The sequence below is a fragment of the Dermacentor albipictus genome, chromosome 1 (assembly GCF_038994185.2).
Source record: "Dermacentor albipictus isolate Rhodes 1998 colony chromosome 1, USDA_Dalb.pri_finalv2, whole genome shotgun sequence".
Lineage (NCBI taxonomy): Eukaryota > Metazoa > Arthropoda > Arachnida > Ixodida > Ixodidae > Dermacentor > Dermacentor albipictus.
Window position 1 is genome coordinate 23,578,477 of NC_091821.1, and position 18,649 is coordinate 23,597,125.

Here is an 18,649-nt window from a genome sequence, read left to right on the forward strand (position 1 = left end):
GGCCGAAGATATTTGGTGAACATATAATCCTAAAGATTGTTTTACTACCCCAGATGTTGAATGCACATTTAAGAAATTCAGAAAGTGTTCTGTGGCGACACTATAACAGGTATTCTGCTCCATAGTCGGAGCAAGAATGATCTCCGCCAGAGAGAAACAAAATGTTCATGATGTTATTCATGATGTTTATTAACGGTGGCCAATATTTTGGGGTTAGCGTGGGTAGGTCTCATTAATTCAGCAGGTCAGAAAAACCAGGCTGAGAAATCAGTCGGTGACTGTTTTGTCTTCTTTAAAAATATAACTTTTCTCTTAAACACGACAATGGACTAAAAAAAAGAATGAAAAAATTCAATTTATTGCTCTGACAACATGCAAACAAAATTTACCAGAGGACTGCAAGTTGCACTAGACATTTTGTTACACTGAACGGAGAAATGCACGTTTTGACTACCTCTTGTTCTGCATCTCTCATTTTCCTCACTTCTGCATACAAACTTCCCAGTAATACACACACAAAGTTGCAAGTGCGAACACATTTGTGTTTCTGCTTTCTTTGTTCTGAGCTCCTTGAAACAACAAATGATAAAAACCTCAATAAGTGCTATAACATTTCAGGTGCCTTTGGCTAAATGTATTAGCTGTGGATGTTCCTTTTCTTTCTTTTAAAAAGGTACAGGAATATACTCTTCCATGTTAATGAGTGCATGATACCCTAGTTCAGAGAAGCAGGCATTTGTATGCCATCAAGAGCAGCCAATATGTTCTGTGCTGTTAACACAGCCATTGCAGTTCTGGTTTGAGTCGCTGCACTACCGATGTGGGGCAGGAGCACTGTAAATAAGAAAGCAGTGATATCACAGTTTACTAAAGCACCAATGCATTCAGCACACTACGCATGCAAACTAATTAATGCCGACACTAATGAGAGGTAAATTTAGAAAAGGAAGACCTAAAGTTAGTGTATGCTACCCACACTTACAAGAAACCTGAGCTAGGGTTTTGTACACTGTATGATTAGGCCTGCCTTTAGCTTTATAATGTGCTAATTGCATCTGCTATGTTTTATTTTAAACTCTCTAACAAACTTTGTTACATACCCAACACACAACTTATAAGGACAGAAGAGCCACAACAAAAATATGTGTGTGAAATAAAAATCCAATTTGCATGAGAATGACATCAGCCAACATAAGTTAATCTCATGCAACAAATTATAAGTGATATGTCACAAATAGTCTAAATAGAACTGGGGTTAATTTTTTTTCCTTTCCTTGAATATTGATAGCAATAGGAACAGTACTGGCACATGGAGAGCTCTATTCAAGCTATTAAACTGGGAAGGTTTAGGAGTAAGGATTGACGGCGAATATCTCAGCAACGTTCGGTTTGCTGATGATATTGCCGTATTCAGCAACACTGCAGAAGAGTTACAACAAATGATTGAGAACCTTAACAGGAAGAGTGTAAGAGTGCGGTTGAAGATTATTATGCAGAAGACAAAGATAATGATGAATAACCGGGCAAGGGAACAAGAGTTCAGGATTGCAAGTCAGCCCCTAGAGTCTGTGAAGGAATACATTTACATAGGTCAACTAATCACAGGGAACCCTGACCATGAGAAGAAAATTCACAGAAGAATAAAAACGGGTTGGATCGCATACGGCAGACATGACCTTTTTACTGGAAGCTTACCGTTATCATTGAAAAGGAAGGTATACAATCAGTGCCTTTTACCGGTGCTGACATTTGGGGCAGAGACTTGGAGACTGACAAAGAAGCTTGAGAACAAGTTAAAGACCACGCAAAGATCGATGGAACAAAGAATGCTAGGCATAACTTTAAGAGACAGAAAGTGAGTGGTTTGGATCAGAGAGCAAACGAGCATAGACAATATTCTCATTGACATTAAAGGAAAAAAATGGCGCTAAAAAAATGGGACATAAAATAGGATGATGGTGATGGTGATGATGATGATGATGATGCCAGAGTGATTATAAAAAAGGAATGCGAAATGCAATGATGCCAAGCAGAAGTTTTCCTAGCCAACCATAACCATTTTCTTGCATTTAGAATGATTCTGTACAAATACAATGCTATTATATAGTGACCATACCTGCCAGTCTATTCATAAACTCATAACCTGATGGGCGGGGAGGGGGGAGGTACCTTTTTATTTCCGTTAAGCTTGAAGATTAATTTAATTTGCACTTTCACGACCACATGTGCAATTTAAGTCTTGGTGGTTGCTGTTGCCATCTTTATTTGTTTCAAAAACTTTTCCATGTAAGTTTGTTCGAAGCAAGTTCAACTCAGGTGTCCTTTTAACATCAGGGGAATTTCAAGAGTACTGTCACAGACAGATGAGTGAAACTCCATTCGAGTCTTGTTCACAGTGCTGAATATTCGCCCACATTCAGCATTACTGTGGGGAATTGACAGGATACCCAACATAACCACTGAAACTCAGTACGACTTCAGAAAAACTTGGAAGTACTGATGCATCGTCCGTACTGATGCTTCGCGAGTACCATGACACCTCGTCAGTATGATGATGTCAGCATGCCATCATACTTCGCAGCTGAAACACCATAGTGCTGGAGTCACACTGCACTGGATGCAGCAGCTGGTCATACAAAAAAGAAAGTGAGGCCAGCGGAACAGGGCATACCCATGATAAAAGGCCTAGCAAAGACGACAGGTGCAACGACAGGGTACAGCCTCCTATACAGAAACTATGCCTGCTGCATTGACCTGAAATCACCATCGTCTCTGCGTGCACCACTTACATAGGGTGGGAATCACTATGTTGAGAGTACTGACAACCAGAGCCACATTGGAGGACTCGACAACATGCACCAAGCCGAGCAACATCACGGAATGAAAAAGGTCCTTATGGTGCATACCCCTACCTCTATGCACGCACCCTATGTAAGTGGCACCCCTGTCCACCAGCAATGATGTAGTTTTATTAGGAATTTCTGAAATTTTGTTTTTTGCAAATAAAGCTAATTTTTCGTAAGAATTGAGTCAACATTCATAAAACGTAAGACAAGCTCAAATTCATACATTTTATGCAAAATTCGTAAGAGTTAGCAGGTATTTATAGTAACACTATATTTACAGTGTGGACTTTGTAATAGTGTTTCATCTGCTTAATATCTAAACTCGTGACTTCAGTTTGGCAATTATTGTCAGTAAAGGAAGAAATAACAGTGTTTAGATATGAGTATACAGCATATGTCTTAATATTATGCTATCAAAGAAATTTCCAAGGGCACAAAAAGACACATGCAAACCTACTAAGTGAACAAAGAAGCTGGAAACACGGAACACTATTTATAAACTAAAGCAGGTGCCTAAGTAAATGAGGGGCAGCCATACTCAAACCATGATATAACAGTGCACTTTTCGCCAAAGATTCTCTCAGTTCTAGCAGTGCCAAATTTCTACTTAGTTTCAGTCATGCAAATAATTTTCTACATTTACCTAAGAATCCTGATGGCAAAAGGTTCTATTTAAATGCACATTTCAATAGAAATCAGGCAAAAATTGACTTTAAGCAAAATTTCACAAGTGAGATTCCCTACATAGGAAACTTTCCCAGAGCAAAACGGTGGACACTTGCACCATATTAAAAGCTGATGGTCACATGCCAGATGCTAGGAAAGAAAGGCTAAAGGAACGGCAGCACCAGCTTGCATGTGCAAACTTTTCTTGCAGTCGTAGCATGAGAGGTGTGGCATGTTGCTTAGGTCAAATGTGCTGTACAAAGCACAGCTGCAGAATTTTGGGTATTCATATGAATGCAGCAACTGATGAAGCCCAGGTGTGTCAGTTGCACGGGAGAGGCAAAGCCAACACAGTGTTGCAATATCAACGTTTGTGGCCTTCCAGGTTTCACGGCAAGGCATTTCCCTCAATGGCCACTGTTAGGATCGGCCTGCAGCTATTTCAGCCCGCTGCAGGTGCGTCGATCAATCCGGGGTGGCGGCGCCTTTCGGAGAACGAGCGAGGACGACGACGCTTACCGACCATGTGCCGCGTTTGGAGGATATACAGAAGTTCCAAATTCTAGAAGCCACAAATTTAGAGGCAGCTAATCCCTTATAAACCATGCTGCTGTGGAATCTGTTGTACCAACGTGCATACTCTTGAATTAATTATTCTAAACGCCGAAAAATAAATGCAGGGTTTATGGTTGCCAACACCACACTGATTAAGATGTACACCATAGGGGTTGACTCCGGTATTATTTATGCCCACCTGGGCTTCTTTGACGTGCATCTTAGCTTAGTCATATTCCTCAAATTTGCTCTTCCAGACACGCTGACGATAACAAATTGTGCATCATTTTGGGGAAACAGCACAAAAAAAAACAGAAATAAAGAAAAAAAGTGAGATATGATGGACAAACAGGACAGCGCCTCTCCTGTCCATCTTTATTGTCTTATTTCTTTCGCTCTGTTTCCCCAAAATGGAGCCTGACCAACAAGCTCAAGTTCACATCCTTTTAAATTTTATTGTGCACTGCTGAATGCATGAACTTGTGACGTACGCGAGGTTGAAGTGCTTCTCACACCCATACCCTCCTGGTCACAGGACTTGGTCCTGTGACCAGGAGGGTTTGAGAGCATCCTACGAACCATGCAGTCGGCGCTTTTCACTGAACATAAAAACTCTGTCATTGCACATGCAAGACCTGCTGCTGCAGTTTGGTGCAAACCAGCTCTTGCCTACAATCCGTCTCCACCAGGTAACATCACAGCTCGAGGTGCAGACCTCCCTTCCCTCTCTTGCAATTCAGACTGTTTGTCTGAATTTTTAAGCGCTTGTTTAGAACGTGGATGATAGCTTGCTCAATTTTGAAGCGAACATTGCTAAATTAAGAGCTTATTGTCTGCCCGCAGCGCTTGTCGTTCACCACTTCCAAGGATCGAAACACGCCATCTGGCCCTATGCTATAGTACGCAGCCCAACTCAACTTTCAGAGTCATTACCGTCTGTTACGGCACCTGAGGGATTTGAATGATCACAGTGAAGGGCAGGAACAGTGAAAAAATTAGTTTTAATTTCTTTCAACGCACTTTGCGTACAGTTAGAATTGCTTACACATTCAAATTTCCTGCTTATTCAGCCTTTTAACGTGTGCTGCCGTAAGGCGGTGCAGATGTGAAGCACCACCAATAGTGAGACGCATTTCTCACCAGCGGTCCTCGTGTTGTCGGAGCACCTGTTCTTACGAAGTGCTGCAAAGCATGCGCTGCCCCAGCTGCTAGTCTCACTCAACTGTATTCTAGTAGACTTTAGAAACAGCATCAACTGAAACGAAGCAGTGGAAGCTCGCATCAATCGTACGTGAATTGTACGTGAATAATGCAAGCATACAGTGCAGACATCGTACGTGAATGATAGCAATGCTCGAACGCTTCACATCTAATTTGTGCCTTTGAAGCCTTTATTCTTGGATTTATCTACGCGCAGTGCACTGTTTCGGCCACGTGCCTTCATGACTACGTAGTCACCATCCGCAGCATTGTCACGAACAGTAGTTTTGTTTTGACTCAGTATGGCGCATGTCGTCCACGTGCCTTCATAACTGCGTAGTTGCCATCTATGACTGCTTCAATAGCGACTGCTGTTCCATCCGCAGTTGGAGCAAACGGTAGTTCCGTTTCGACTCGGTGCATGCGTTGGCCGCCCGCCTTCAGAACCACAAGGTCGCCGTCTCTGATCGCGTTGACAGCGGCCGCGGTTTCATCCGCAGCAATTGCAGCAAACAATAGTTTCGTTTTCCCTCAGGGCAAAGCTGTCGAGGATGAAGAGCACCGTCTACATCGCCATGGGCAATGACCTGGTGAAGCTGGCGGAATAATAATCGGGAGGTGCGCGCAGTAGTGAAAAGCGTGGGTCAGATGGAGATGTGTGCCACGGCTGCGCTGTGAAGGAAGTCGCGAGGCCTCTGCCGCTGCGAGTGCTAATCAGTCGCTAGATGACAATACTAATTGCAGCTTCTGCACTGCTTTTGTCCAAATAGAAACAGGATTGCTTGATTCAATAAATGAAAGCATGTTGACATAGTAAGAATTTGCTTATTGTTTTCTTGATACCCTAGATAATACGACATTTGGTTAATTTGGACATCTTTTTTCAGTCCCATGAAATCCAAATTAACGAGGTTTTACTTATAATTTCTATAAATGGGTTTGACTGTAGTAGAATTTGACATCTATGGGTCACTTCTGTTAAAATGAACTTCTGATAATATATAACGTTATAAGTGGGTTCGACTGCAGCAGAATTTATGTGGGTCACTTCTGTTAAAATGAACTTCTGATAATATGAACATATTTTCACTGGCCCTTCGAGTTCATCTTAATGGGAGTCTACTGTATATTCAAGTATGCAACTTTGCTAAAACAAGCTTTGATTGTACGAACAGCATGAAACTTGCAAATAAGTTGTATGCAAAAATGGTACAACTCAATACCCTTACTAACTCAATACAGCCGGTCAGGTTTCTGTGCACCTTCCCAGACTTAAAAAGCTATAATTGTCACGTAGCACTGCTGCATTTGACAGTGCCAAAACATGTTATTAACTTTTTTATATGATGTTAAAGCTGGTGATGGTGTGAAACTCTTACTGCATGCACGAAATGAGGTGTGTGAACACTGGTATGCATAAACTGCACGCAAAAACATACATCGCTTCTCAGTGTCTGTAACAGTCACACAAGGCAATAAAGCAGACACTTAGACTTGGCTACGTAATCAGCTTGTTACCACTAGTGCGTTTCTCCTCCTCATTCTCATTAACTCAGGATAGAATGTGACCGGGGTAAAGATCACATAAGGTATACCATCTGGCAGATGGGGCAGTGTTGTTATAGACCAACATCATATTAGATAACAAAGCTCACAGGCAAAAGTAGCCATGTCCACCATGAGTCGTGACACATCCTAACACACACGCAAGTGATAATGATAACGCCTTCACCACACAGCAAAATGCACTTACAAAGGTGCAGCTAGTGCTTGATGGACAGTGCAAAATAAAGGTAAAAAAGGGTCACAAGGCATTTGCATGCGTGAACAAGCTCTGTGAAACAGAAAAATGCAATGCAGAAATGGCGACATCATGCAATGGTTCCATTGATGTGTGACAGATAGTGTAGCTTAAGACAAGACGTAATAGCAGGGTGTGTTTACAGACATGACATCACACAAGCATGAATATGTTAAGCAAGAGTTAGACATAGTGTGCTGATGAGTCTATATGGTTGCTGCTGCTGCATGATGGCAAGCAGTGCACATAGTTCCCTGTGCAACATGCTGAACAATAACAGTACATGACTTCATTCTCATCTGCCCATTTCTGTTGCAACGCTGAAGCATGTTGCTGCCCCAAATATTGTGCAAGTGTCTTGCTCTCATTCGGAAGCATGCTACCACATTCACAAGCCGATTCTTACAGCTGCTCAAACGCGTTCACTATTCTGGCAAATGATATTTTTGGTGATCTACAATGCCAGTCCCCGTGGTGTGTTACAACGATTTTTGCACTTCCTGTATCAAATAAGCACCATGTGCTTTGACCCCCCCCTCCCCTTCGAATGACCAAACTCTCCTCAGAAAGACCAGCTTGCTTTTTCTCTCTCCCTCTATCTCCCCATAACTTAGCCAAAGACCATCAGCCCTACATCAGTAAGCCCTTCCCCTCTACCCCCCCCCCTCCTTGAACCTTTTTTTACTATTTTTGCTTTCTCAAAGCCTGCCAATGCACGCAAGCAATGTGCAAAGCCACTGTTCAATAAAAATATATAGCCAATTTTGGGGGCTTAAGAAAGAAAAAAATAAAGGGCTTTTAATAGAAGCAAGTCATACAGAAAAGCTTAAACGTCTTTGTACATTATGGTCATCATTAACTTAAAGTTCACTGTATCAGAGACTGGTCATTATCACGTTAAATGCAGTATGTGGATGAGATTTATGAAGAAAAATCAATGAAGCCATGTGCTACTTGCAGACAAGATCCTTTTTCTCCAAAAGAAAAAAATATATCACTTTTCAATATCAGTTATGCTTTTTTTTCTCTGCAATTCAGTCAATCAAAGTTGTTCTATGCCAAATTGATCAATGATCTCGCTGTTATTTCAGGACACAAGGATTTGTTACTGACATCATATATTCAGGTGCTGGCCATGGGAAGTTATCACAAAAGCTTTGACACATCGTTAGGAATTCAAAGAGCTCTAGAACCACTTATCTGTCCTAACATGATTAAATGTCCAGTCAAAGATATGTAGTAAGTCAGTTTTGCAAGTTGTAAGTGATGTGGTACTAGCTAGGTACATGACAATAGCCTTTTACACACCTGGATGCAAGGCAGGGCAATAAGAATTTTTTTTTTGCTTCAGGACAGATGGTGCATACTATATAATGCCAAGTGCTCTGACATAGGCAAACATAATAATCTTGCACCAAGTTGTGTACTCACCACAATTCGGTAACTTTGATAGGGGATGATCTTTTGGGAGTGGCTCTGGTGTCATGACATCCAAACCAGCAGACCGGATTTTTCCGGAAGTTAGGGCTTCATAAAGTGCCTCTTGGTCTACAACTTGGCCCCTAAAAAAAGGGAAAGAATAGCGTAACATGTAGTCTTCAACTCAAGTGAGAATGTTCCATACACATTATTGTAAGGCAGGTTAATATAGGTGTTGGGCAACATCTGTGCCGTCCTATGTTAAAAACCTCCTATGTTACGCCACCATAATTTTCATGATTTGAGATTTTCACTAAGCTTCGACACACATGATGAATGTTTAGCAAAAAATGACACCTCAAGCCAGAAATTTAGCAGTTATGAATATATGCATGTGTGTGTTTTGCTTTTTACTATTTGACTTGGGAAATTGTCGGGTTTATAGCTCTGTAAGTTTACTAAAGGAAATGTGGCACATATAAGCAGTAAAATTCAACGACCATATGTATATGCCATTGTACATATGTGGTGACTAAAACCTGGCAAAAGCTAGCGAATTAGCGCTTGACTATGCCAGCACCAACACTTACAACACAAGCCACAGTGAAGATTATGACTTACAGCTAAAATGGTAATAAAAAGAAAGCCACCGAATTGATGATGGAGAGAAATGACACTACTCACCACGATTTGGCCTATTATATGTAGGGATCAGAGTAGTCAGCATTTATTTGCTCAAAATTGACACACACTCAAAAGTACCTAATTTTCCTAAGTTTGGTATTTTTGGGTAGTTATTTTTTGCAAGGCAATTTTTTGTTTTGCCCTTTCTGGCACACCCTTTTTCAATATGAGAACCATATTGAAATACAGCGCAACGGGTCAGCACAACAGAAAGGAAGAAGAATACAGGCGCAATATACAGGCCCAATATATGTCAAAATGCCAACTAGCCCAACATTCAACTCATTCAATAAAGTGCTCGACCATAGAGCGGGATAAAGCACATGAAACCTTTCACTGTCACAAAGGATGTCAAGCAAAGTAATAATAGCTTAAATTTATTAAATATACACGCATATACATTCACCAATTCTCATGTGAAAGCTGGTAGCAACTTTCCTAGTACTTGCACCTAACAGGCACTGCACTTCATGGATGCTGAACATTGGGCACAAAAGCAATTTCAGAGCTGCATCCAAGAGACATGGTCATTCAAACCAGTATACTTTCAAGAAAGATAAAGGCAACATCTGCCCTGCAAGCTCCTTTTTCAGAGCATCAAGCAGCTCTTCCTTACTTTTATTTATACACAAACCTCACAGGTTCAAAGATGGAATATTTTGTAAGGGCGTTACATAACATAAACTCTACACATCAAGAGGAACAAATGCATAAGAAAAGCCCTCGTAAATTAGTCAAAAGTCGCTATGGACACAACTGGACAAACGCCCCTCCTCTGGTTATATATATATGGCCACGTTATTTACGTGTAAGTACTTCCTCAAATAAAAACATAACTTCATATTTAAGCAAAAACGACATGTAAATAATAAGAAAACTAGTTTAGCTGCTCTATGTAAACATTTTACTAATACATTGTGTTTTATTAAACCAATATAGCACCTTTACAAAGCAACTTCTTAAGAACATGGTTAAGATTTACATAGATGCACACATTGAGCTTATCAAAGCAAAAAAGTATTGAAGATAATCAGCTTCATATCTTTACACTCTATCTAGAGAATGGTAATCATGTAGTTCTACAGAAATAAATACTGAGATAGCAGAACTAACCATAAGCGCCGAATACAAGGGGGGGGGAGTGCTCCTGGGCCCAAGCTCGCTCTGGAGTTTCTGGAGGGGCAGAGCCTCCCTGGTGATGCCGAAGCCTATCTTCCCCCCCCACCCCCCACCCCTAATTGCCCCGCCTAATGTGTCATTACCAGAGTTTTCATTTTTGTTTCATTGCTAGCTTCCAGAAACAGTGGCAGAGGACTACATCTGTGAGTCCTAGCCGACGCACGGATGTTTTAGCATTTATGGTCTCAAACCCTCATGCCAGGGTGCGGGACGTGGCCGCCCAGGTACAAATTTCTAAGTAATCAGTTTGGAGGATTCTGAATGACTCGGCCTTTCACCCGTACCACCATAGCCAGCACCAATGCTTGGAAGATAGAGACCTGCAGAATCGTCTAGATTTCTCGAACTGGGTTCTCACAAAAGCCGATGAGTCACCGGACTTTTTGAGCAACATCATGTGCACAGATGAAGCCAATTTTTGCAGAAATTGCCAGGCAAATTTGCATAATGCAGGCTATTGGAGTGACTCCAAACCACACGGGGCAAAGCACACTCGGCACCAGTACCAGTGGTCGTTCAATGTGCGGTGCGGAATTTACGCCAGTGCTATAATCAGTCCCACCTTCTTTAATCACACATTGAATGGACAGCATTACGCGGACAAAATTCTTGAAGGAGTGGTGAATGAGTTTTTCAGCGAAGTCCCACTGTCACTCCTTGCACTTCTGTGGTATCAGCAAGATACCAGCCAGCACACACCAGCAGCCGAGCACAAAACTGGCTGGATGCAACTTTTCATGCGCAATAGATTGGAAGGAATGGGCCTGTAAATTACCCGGCTAGGTCACGTACCTCTTTCCACTCGATTTCATTCTTTGGGGCTATGTGAAAGAGTGTGCTTACATGATCGAGACAGTGACGTCAGATGAGCTCAAGGCAAGCATAACGGATGTCTGCCATAGAATTCCAGTGTCGGTCACCAAGAAAGCCACTGAAGATGTGATAAAGCTGCAGAAGAGGACCTATTCGAATACGTCCTCTAGGTGGCAGGTGGTGTTCAATGGCGCTTATGAATTCACAGATATGGTAAGGGCACACCAATATCTCATTTTTTTTTTCTTTTCCTTTGTGTGTGTGCATGTGTGTGCAGATTGCCAATTCGGCTCATTTAGAAGTGGTACATTTACTTTTTAAAACGCATCAGTTTTAATTTTTCTTTAAACATGGCTCACTTCTTGGTCTGTTTATTTTGCTTTTATTTTTTGCCATATGAAGCTGTTTTTGCAACACGTATACACTCTCATGAAAAATAAAACCGTCACTTTAATTTGGCTTTGGTCCAATGCACATTTCTGGCACGAAGTATAGCTGCACGCACACTATTTCGATGCAATGATCAGAGCGGCACTTTGACCGTGTAATCAAGGGGATTTTGTTATCAACGTGATCAGTCGGCCCTGAGAGACGGATAAGTGTGACTTAGAAATGACAGGAAGGAATAGCTGCAAAGGCACGAAACCTGCTGTTGGTGCTCCTTCCGTACCATTATCAAGGTGATGCGCTGTCTCTTCCAGTTTGCGACAGGCAAAGCAGTTGCTTTCAATCAGCATATTTGAGGGCGCTTGCTTTATGATGCGGGTGGGAATGCAGTCACGTGGTATTTTTCATATTTTGTGGAGTTTCTTTGCCAGTCAGAAAAAAAATAGTATGCAATTAGTACCTAACTGAAAATACCACACTTAGATGTCACTTGGGTCATTTGGTCACTTCAGTGAACCATTATTCGAGGTGACATGAAATTTAAGTGCAACTGTTATTAACACCTCTATATATATATATATATATATATATATATATATATATATATATATATATATATATATATATATATATATATATATATATATATATATATATATACCTCTAACACCTCTACATATATATACATGGGGTTTGGAAAGTTGGTCAGCCCCCCGCCCCTGGAAAAATGAAAACTTTTCGCCTATGGAACCAACTGATAATAAAACTTGTCAGTGATAGCATTGACTCCCAAGCTCTGGAAGAATGATCAATGGTAGGAACATTTTAAACAATAAGCTAACTGAGCATGAAAATTTTGCATATGATGTCAAAATTTGGCATACCTGCTAATGTTGATAAATGATGCTGTACTCTTCATCATGCTGAAGGCCTGTCTGTTGAACATTCCTTTTGTTTCAGGTGTAAGGGCACAACAGACTATCACATAGTCAGACTGTCTCAGCAATTCCTCCAATGTTGTGAATTGAGCACCCATTGTCTCCGCTGTTCCGAAGGGTGAGGAAAAAAACAAGAAAGAAATGTAGGCCAATATGATTTCTGAACCAAACTAGGCCATAGGAACAGTGAAAGCAGTCATAAATAGGTTTACAAGCACTTGGCATTGCAATGTGTGTCACTGATGGAAGAAGAGTAAATTTCTGAGCGTTTCATTTCAACAAAAGCCACAGCAGACTTCGAAGACAAATGTGCCCCGCAACCGTCAGCCCACACGGCGGCGGAGAAACATGACACAGAACTACTACCTACTACAGAAGCAAAACCTTCAAACACCACAAAGTTCTCGTGCGGTAGCACGTGCGTCTCAAAGAGTTAGTTGGCGTTCGGCAGACATTAATGTTGCAGTGGTTGTTTCATTGCCCAATTCCATAGAGAACATAGCCAGTAACTGGCACATCCATATCCATAGTACAGATAAACATGTAGGCATACTTTTTATATGCGTGCTTTCCTGTGTATATAGAGCACCGTCAGGCGATGAAGCAGTTTCCACGAAAAGAAAGTCTGTGGAAGACTTCAAGAAAAATCACTCTTGAGATAAAATTAAACCAGACTGGGATGAAAACTTATATTTCATGATGTAATTGCAATCAGATGTGAAATGCTACCCTTGGGATGCTTTATGATGAAGTATCTTATCTCTGATATTGTCAGAGATAAGATATGACAACAATATGTCATGCAGCAGTCTCTTAAGTGAAAGTGACTGCTCAACATGTTGACTTAATTGACTGCAGCTTTATTGTGTTCAATCGAGGTTGCACGCACAACGGCTGATGAACAAATTTTACAATTGCGCAAAGGCAAGTCTACATGTTTATTATATTTTGCATATACATATTACCCTCCCCTATGTAACCAACACCCCCCGCTTTACACCACCCTAAAAAAAAGTGGGGGGAAATCTGCACTTAATTTCTTACATTTTTGGCGTGGGTTAAAACAACAAAAATGTAGTATGTATTCAACTTCTGTGCGGAATTTTGCAGCATACAAGGAGTAGAAATGACTGAGTCTACATGTAGGCCACAAGTACAGCTCAGTAAAAACTATGTTGAACACCTTGAATTCAGAAACAAGGCTTGAAATGAATGATCACACCATAGCAGAACTTTAAGTGCTCATAAACTGGCACTGAATTTTTGTTGAACACTCACCTGCTGTCTTGTGCGACCTTGAATGGTATAGGAACCGTGACACCTTAAATGCCTTTAGCCTTTCAAGGATTCCAAACCCTGAAGTCAGAATTAAAAGAGATAAATTTTTCAGGGAAGAAGAGACAGAGGGAGAGCTGTTTAAAAGATGCAGCATGACATGCTCACATGTGCAGTCGAAACTAAATGAAATATTCTGCCATATGCTTTGGATCTGCCTCATTTACTGCTATTTATAAACCACAAAAGACAACTAAAAGGCATTCTTCGATAAACACAATGCAATGTATTTAATACAAAATTTTCCACTCTTATACAAACTGTGCTCTCACCTTCTTTATTTCAGAGAATATGTTTAAAAGGGCCTTGAACCACTTTTTAACGAAGTGGAGAAATGCATTCTAAGTTAAAATAGGCTATTTCAGAAATGTTTTGCCAAAAAAGTTCTTCAATACATTCAGCAGAAGAGGAGTTATTGGCACTCAAATTTCCCCTATGCTCCAACTCCTTCAAAGATTTGCACTGTGAAGGCTAAAGTGGAGCGGGGCATGCCCACCCCCCTCCACCTACTGAACATCACTGTGGCACACAGTTCAAATTTGATTTTGGATATTAATGTAGATGCCGCTACTTCTTTGGCACCTATGAAGCACTAAACGTAAGCCATACGCAGTTGTCGTGGTAAGCCAGAGTGCGCTCAGCCAGTGGACTCGTCACGGCACCCCGTGGCAGCTGCGGTGTCTATGCTGTGTTATGACAACGCGACCAAGGGCCTTAATTAGACATTTGCCACGAGGCAACCCCACCTATCCCTCAGTGCCTATCCAGAAGTCAACGCAGCGTTGACACCGACTGCTGACGGGTCCACAAAAGGCAACGCTACCACTACCTGACAGCCTGAACTAATGATGAAAAGGGGCCAACCTCAAATGCTACCAAAGAATGGTGCCGAACTTGGATTCCCAGGTTGCTATCCAGTCACATATTCCATAACATCGGCAGTAGGAGTGCTGCTGAGGTAGGAGTGCTACTAAGGTAGGAGAGCTGCTAAGGTAGGAGAGCTGCTACGGCAGGAGTGCATCGGAGGTGGGAGTGCTGCGGAACGAAGCGATACCATGGGCATGGTACAGCAACCGATTCGATGATTGTGAGTGGCCGCGTTTAAGTAATCAGATTCCCTAGTCGAGTCGCCTAGGGAAGACGAGACTTTTCAAGCAGCGAGGCCAACATGTCTGGATGTGAACTCCGACGTTTAACATGCTCCTGCTTGGAGTGGGCTTCTGTAACTGGAGCCATGTAACTAATGTCAAATAAACCCTTTTTTCTTCATTCCTACTACTGGACGTATTTGTCAATGGGCTTGGTGGATTCCTTGCCCTAACGCCACCTCGAGCCGCAACAGCTGCATAGAAGACTGCAGCTACATGCAATTGTCATGTGTATGCACAGCGTTTGATTTGTGCACAACAGGGCTTGAGTCTGTGCTCATGCTCATATGCTCCAGTCAGATCGTATTACGTAGTGCAAATCGGCTTTGTCCTTCACCAGCTTGACCGACAGATAGCCACATTTAACTTGCGCATTTTGAAGCACAATGAACAGCTTGAATACAAAGCGAAGTCTGCCAAGGTGTCTAACCAGGAGCTGCCAGGAGTGAGCACGCGCTGGCAACCGTGTGTGTGGTGTAACCTTAAGTTTAATGTGGTTTAAGGCTAGTTGAGTGGCAACTAGTCGAAATTAGCGAGACTCGATGGTTATGACATCGATAAGCAGGATAACCAAAGTTCCTATGTGGGCAGCTGTGGCCGAGCAGTGAGCAGACAATAGTCAGCTTCTTCCTGAAGTATGTAACTATTATAAAATTCAAAAGCAGATTTTTGCTTACTTCAGCCTGTTTATTAAACTTCGTGAACAAGTATACACAGTAGCAGTATGAAGAAGCACACTGATACAGACACCCTTCTTGATTGATGTAAGCTATTGGCCAATAGCAGCCGCATGTGGGAATCTGCTATATGACGAAATAAAGTGTCTGGAAAAGTGAGGAGCAAGCAGGATTCCATTGAAAAAAGCATTTGAGAGAAAGGTTACATCGTGCTTGCAAGCTCCATGTACGGCAAACGACTGCAAAATTTGGCTGAGATGTTCACAGCGGCATTTGCTATCGGCAGATTAAGTTTTTTCACCAAGCCCAAGGGGTGGTTCAGGATCTCTTTAATGAAAGTAAGTTTATATATTGCTAAACCCAAAAGCACTACACATTCACTTTGCATAATACTGTACAGAACACTAATATACTTTGTGACACATTTCTGAAATGAATGTGTTGAAGCCGATGTCAGTCAGAGGATTGCTAAGGTCTTGGGCACCAGCTTACTTGATCACTGGAACAGACTATTTTCTTGCTCATACTCCATGATGCACATTTATACATGCCGCATTGGCTTAGACTCTGGTGCTGTACTGCTAAGCACGAGTTCGCGGGATCAAATCCAGGCAATGGCGGCCACATTTCGATGGGGACGAAATGCAAAAACACTCATGTCCTGTGCATTGGGGGCATGTTAAAGATCCCCTGGTGGTCAAGATTAATACAGAATCCCCCACTTAGGTGTGCCTCCTAACTAATTATAAAATAAATCATAGTTTTGGAACGTAAAACCCCAGAACTCAACTCAAAAATGCACATTTGCCCAAATAATTACTGCTTTTATTGCCATACACACAAACATGAAATGTAAATAGCATAAAATTGTGCTTGCTTGCGGCCTTGCGAGGCACTGAAAGATTGCTGACATCTGTGTAGTAAAACAGAGAAGAGCAAAATAACCATGATTTTAATACACTGGTACTGCAGCCATCTATGCAGTAGAAGAAACAAAGTGAATATGCTGAGTTAGTCCAAATCGCTTTAAAAACGGGATAATTGCTGTTGACGAGTGGAGCTCCTCTGAAGCAAAATTAATCAGGATCACGTCGAGCTCATACAAAACACTTCAGGGGTTAACTCCAACTGTTGAGTTTATTGGCTGATAGTCATTAATGGCACCAGTCCCATTCTTGAATATGTGCACTGGACAGAGAAACGAATGGTAGTAAACAGTGCACAAAACTTGCCTATGCTGCCCATGCCAACTATTCCAACAGTTGACCCTCTGATCTCAGAGCCACACATCCATGTCGGTTTCATTGCAGCCTTGGCCCATTCTCCACTACAAGGATAAAAAAAGAATAACTTTTTAAACAGTCAAAAGTGACAGTTGTTGCATGCTTTCATGGCCAATATGAATGAGCCGACAAATGCGCAAGATTTTCTGCAGTTACAGACTACACTTTTTTTTTTAATAAGGAAATACACAGTAAGCAATGACACCCTTCCAAAATGAAACTACAGACTGTCATGAATGATTAGTATGTGACATCAGAACTGTATATAACTTAAAATGTTAATAGCTTTTAGCGCAAAGAAACGCACAACACAAGAGAAGGCGCACAGGACACAGCACTACTAACTTATGCTTTACTGCACTTGGTCACAGTATATATAGCACCGTACAATAAAAGACGGAAAGGGAGTGTAATGTTACCACAGCAGCACAGATCACCGAACAGCGTAATAAGGCATCATGACCGTGACAAGAAAGGTATCTCCTCTGACAACACAACACAAAGGCAGCTCACACGATCTTTGTTTCTGTTCATTGCAAATGCCTCTACAATGTCCACTGTCAGTTGATCAGAATGCCCGCCCATCACTCTAATCTTTTTAAACAAAGGTTTGCAGCCACAGCGCATGCGGTTAGCAGCAAGATGACCAGTTACTGCCAGCTTATCAACATTGTTTGAGTGCTCTCGTAAGTAATCGTTGAGACATCTGTCAGTCTGTTCCAAATATTCTTTCCCGCATGACAATGTAATAATGCAGTAAACTACACCTTCCACACAAAGGACAACAAACTGTTTGCGATGATTTGTATCACAAGCACTGCGTTTCTGCTTGGGATTATTAATTTTTGCGCATAAGCTAGAAAGTTTATGTGGGACAGAAAAGACAATGTCCACTCCAACTCTTCCTGCAATCTTTTTGAGATTGTGGACGACTTTATGTAGATAAGGCACTACGACCACATTTATACTTCTGCATGGTTTCAAGGCAGCACCAGGACTATTAGCTCTGCTTTTTCTTAACATGCTGCCAGCCACTACAATCAGCAACTGCAAAGGGTAGCCAGTTGCACGGAGTGGCAAAACCTGGTCATCAAAACTTCTTTGCACAAGATGCTGGCAGGACTTCAGAAGTGCATCTTTAAAACGTAGGTTGATGATGCCCCTCTGAACTAATTTCGAGTGTGCAGATGCATATGGAAAAAAGGGCTTCTTTCCTCTTGGCTCATAACACCAACATGTATGGGAGCTTAAAACATGAAGGGTCTGGTCTAAGAACCTAATTTGTCCATCAACAGACTCTTCACATGTTTGTGTGAGAGGTTTTAAGCATTTGCGGAAAACGAAGCAAATTGTCAATGTGGCAACAACGGTGCAATCACTGTCACATTTTAATATCACCAAATAGTCATCCACGTGTCTGAATACATTTGCAACCGCTGTTGTTTCCATATATATACTGAGACCAAGTGCAATATGAAGCATCAGTTGTTAGTGGTGCTGCATCCTGTGTGCATTCTCTTGTGTTATGCGTTTCTTTGCGTTAAAAACTATTAAAATGCAATACCAGGGTGTCTACCAAGTTTTCATTTCGAAATTCCGTGAGTTATGCAGGTTTTCCCTGAGTACATTTGCAAAATTCCCTGAGTGATGCAGAACTATGTTTTACGCCAAGACGGGCTGAAACCATATTACCCGATGCTGTCACTCTCTAGTAAGCA

General features: G+C 41.6%; 1 protein-coding gene across 3 annotated transcripts in view; it reads right to left on the reverse strand.

Annotated features, from left to right (window-relative positions):
• Positions 1-337: 337 nt before the first annotated feature.
• LOC135920475 (glyoxylate reductase/hydroxypyruvate reductase-like) overlaps positions 338-18,649 on the reverse strand; it is a 38,834-nt gene continuing 20,522 nt past the window's right edge. Inside the window, exons 5-10 of one of the 3 annotated variants that reach the window (XR_010570263.2) lie at positions 16,881-16,975; positions 13,767-13,844; positions 12,435-12,594; positions 8,500-8,630; positions 5,208-5,322; positions 338-834 (exon numbers count right to left, since the gene is read on the reverse strand). Coding sequence is in view for 2 of the 3 variants with exons in the window: in XM_065454731.2 (XP_065310803.1) it covers positions 716-834; positions 8,500-8,630; positions 12,435-12,594; positions 13,767-13,844; positions 16,881-16,975 (583 nt within the window). In the remaining variant the exon portion in view is untranslated. The remainder of the gene's footprint in view (positions 835-5,207; positions 5,323-8,499; positions 8,631-12,434; positions 12,595-13,766; positions 13,845-16,880; positions 16,976-18,649) is intronic. The other 2 variants (XM_065454731.2, XM_065454732.2) reach the window with 2 other exon arrangements.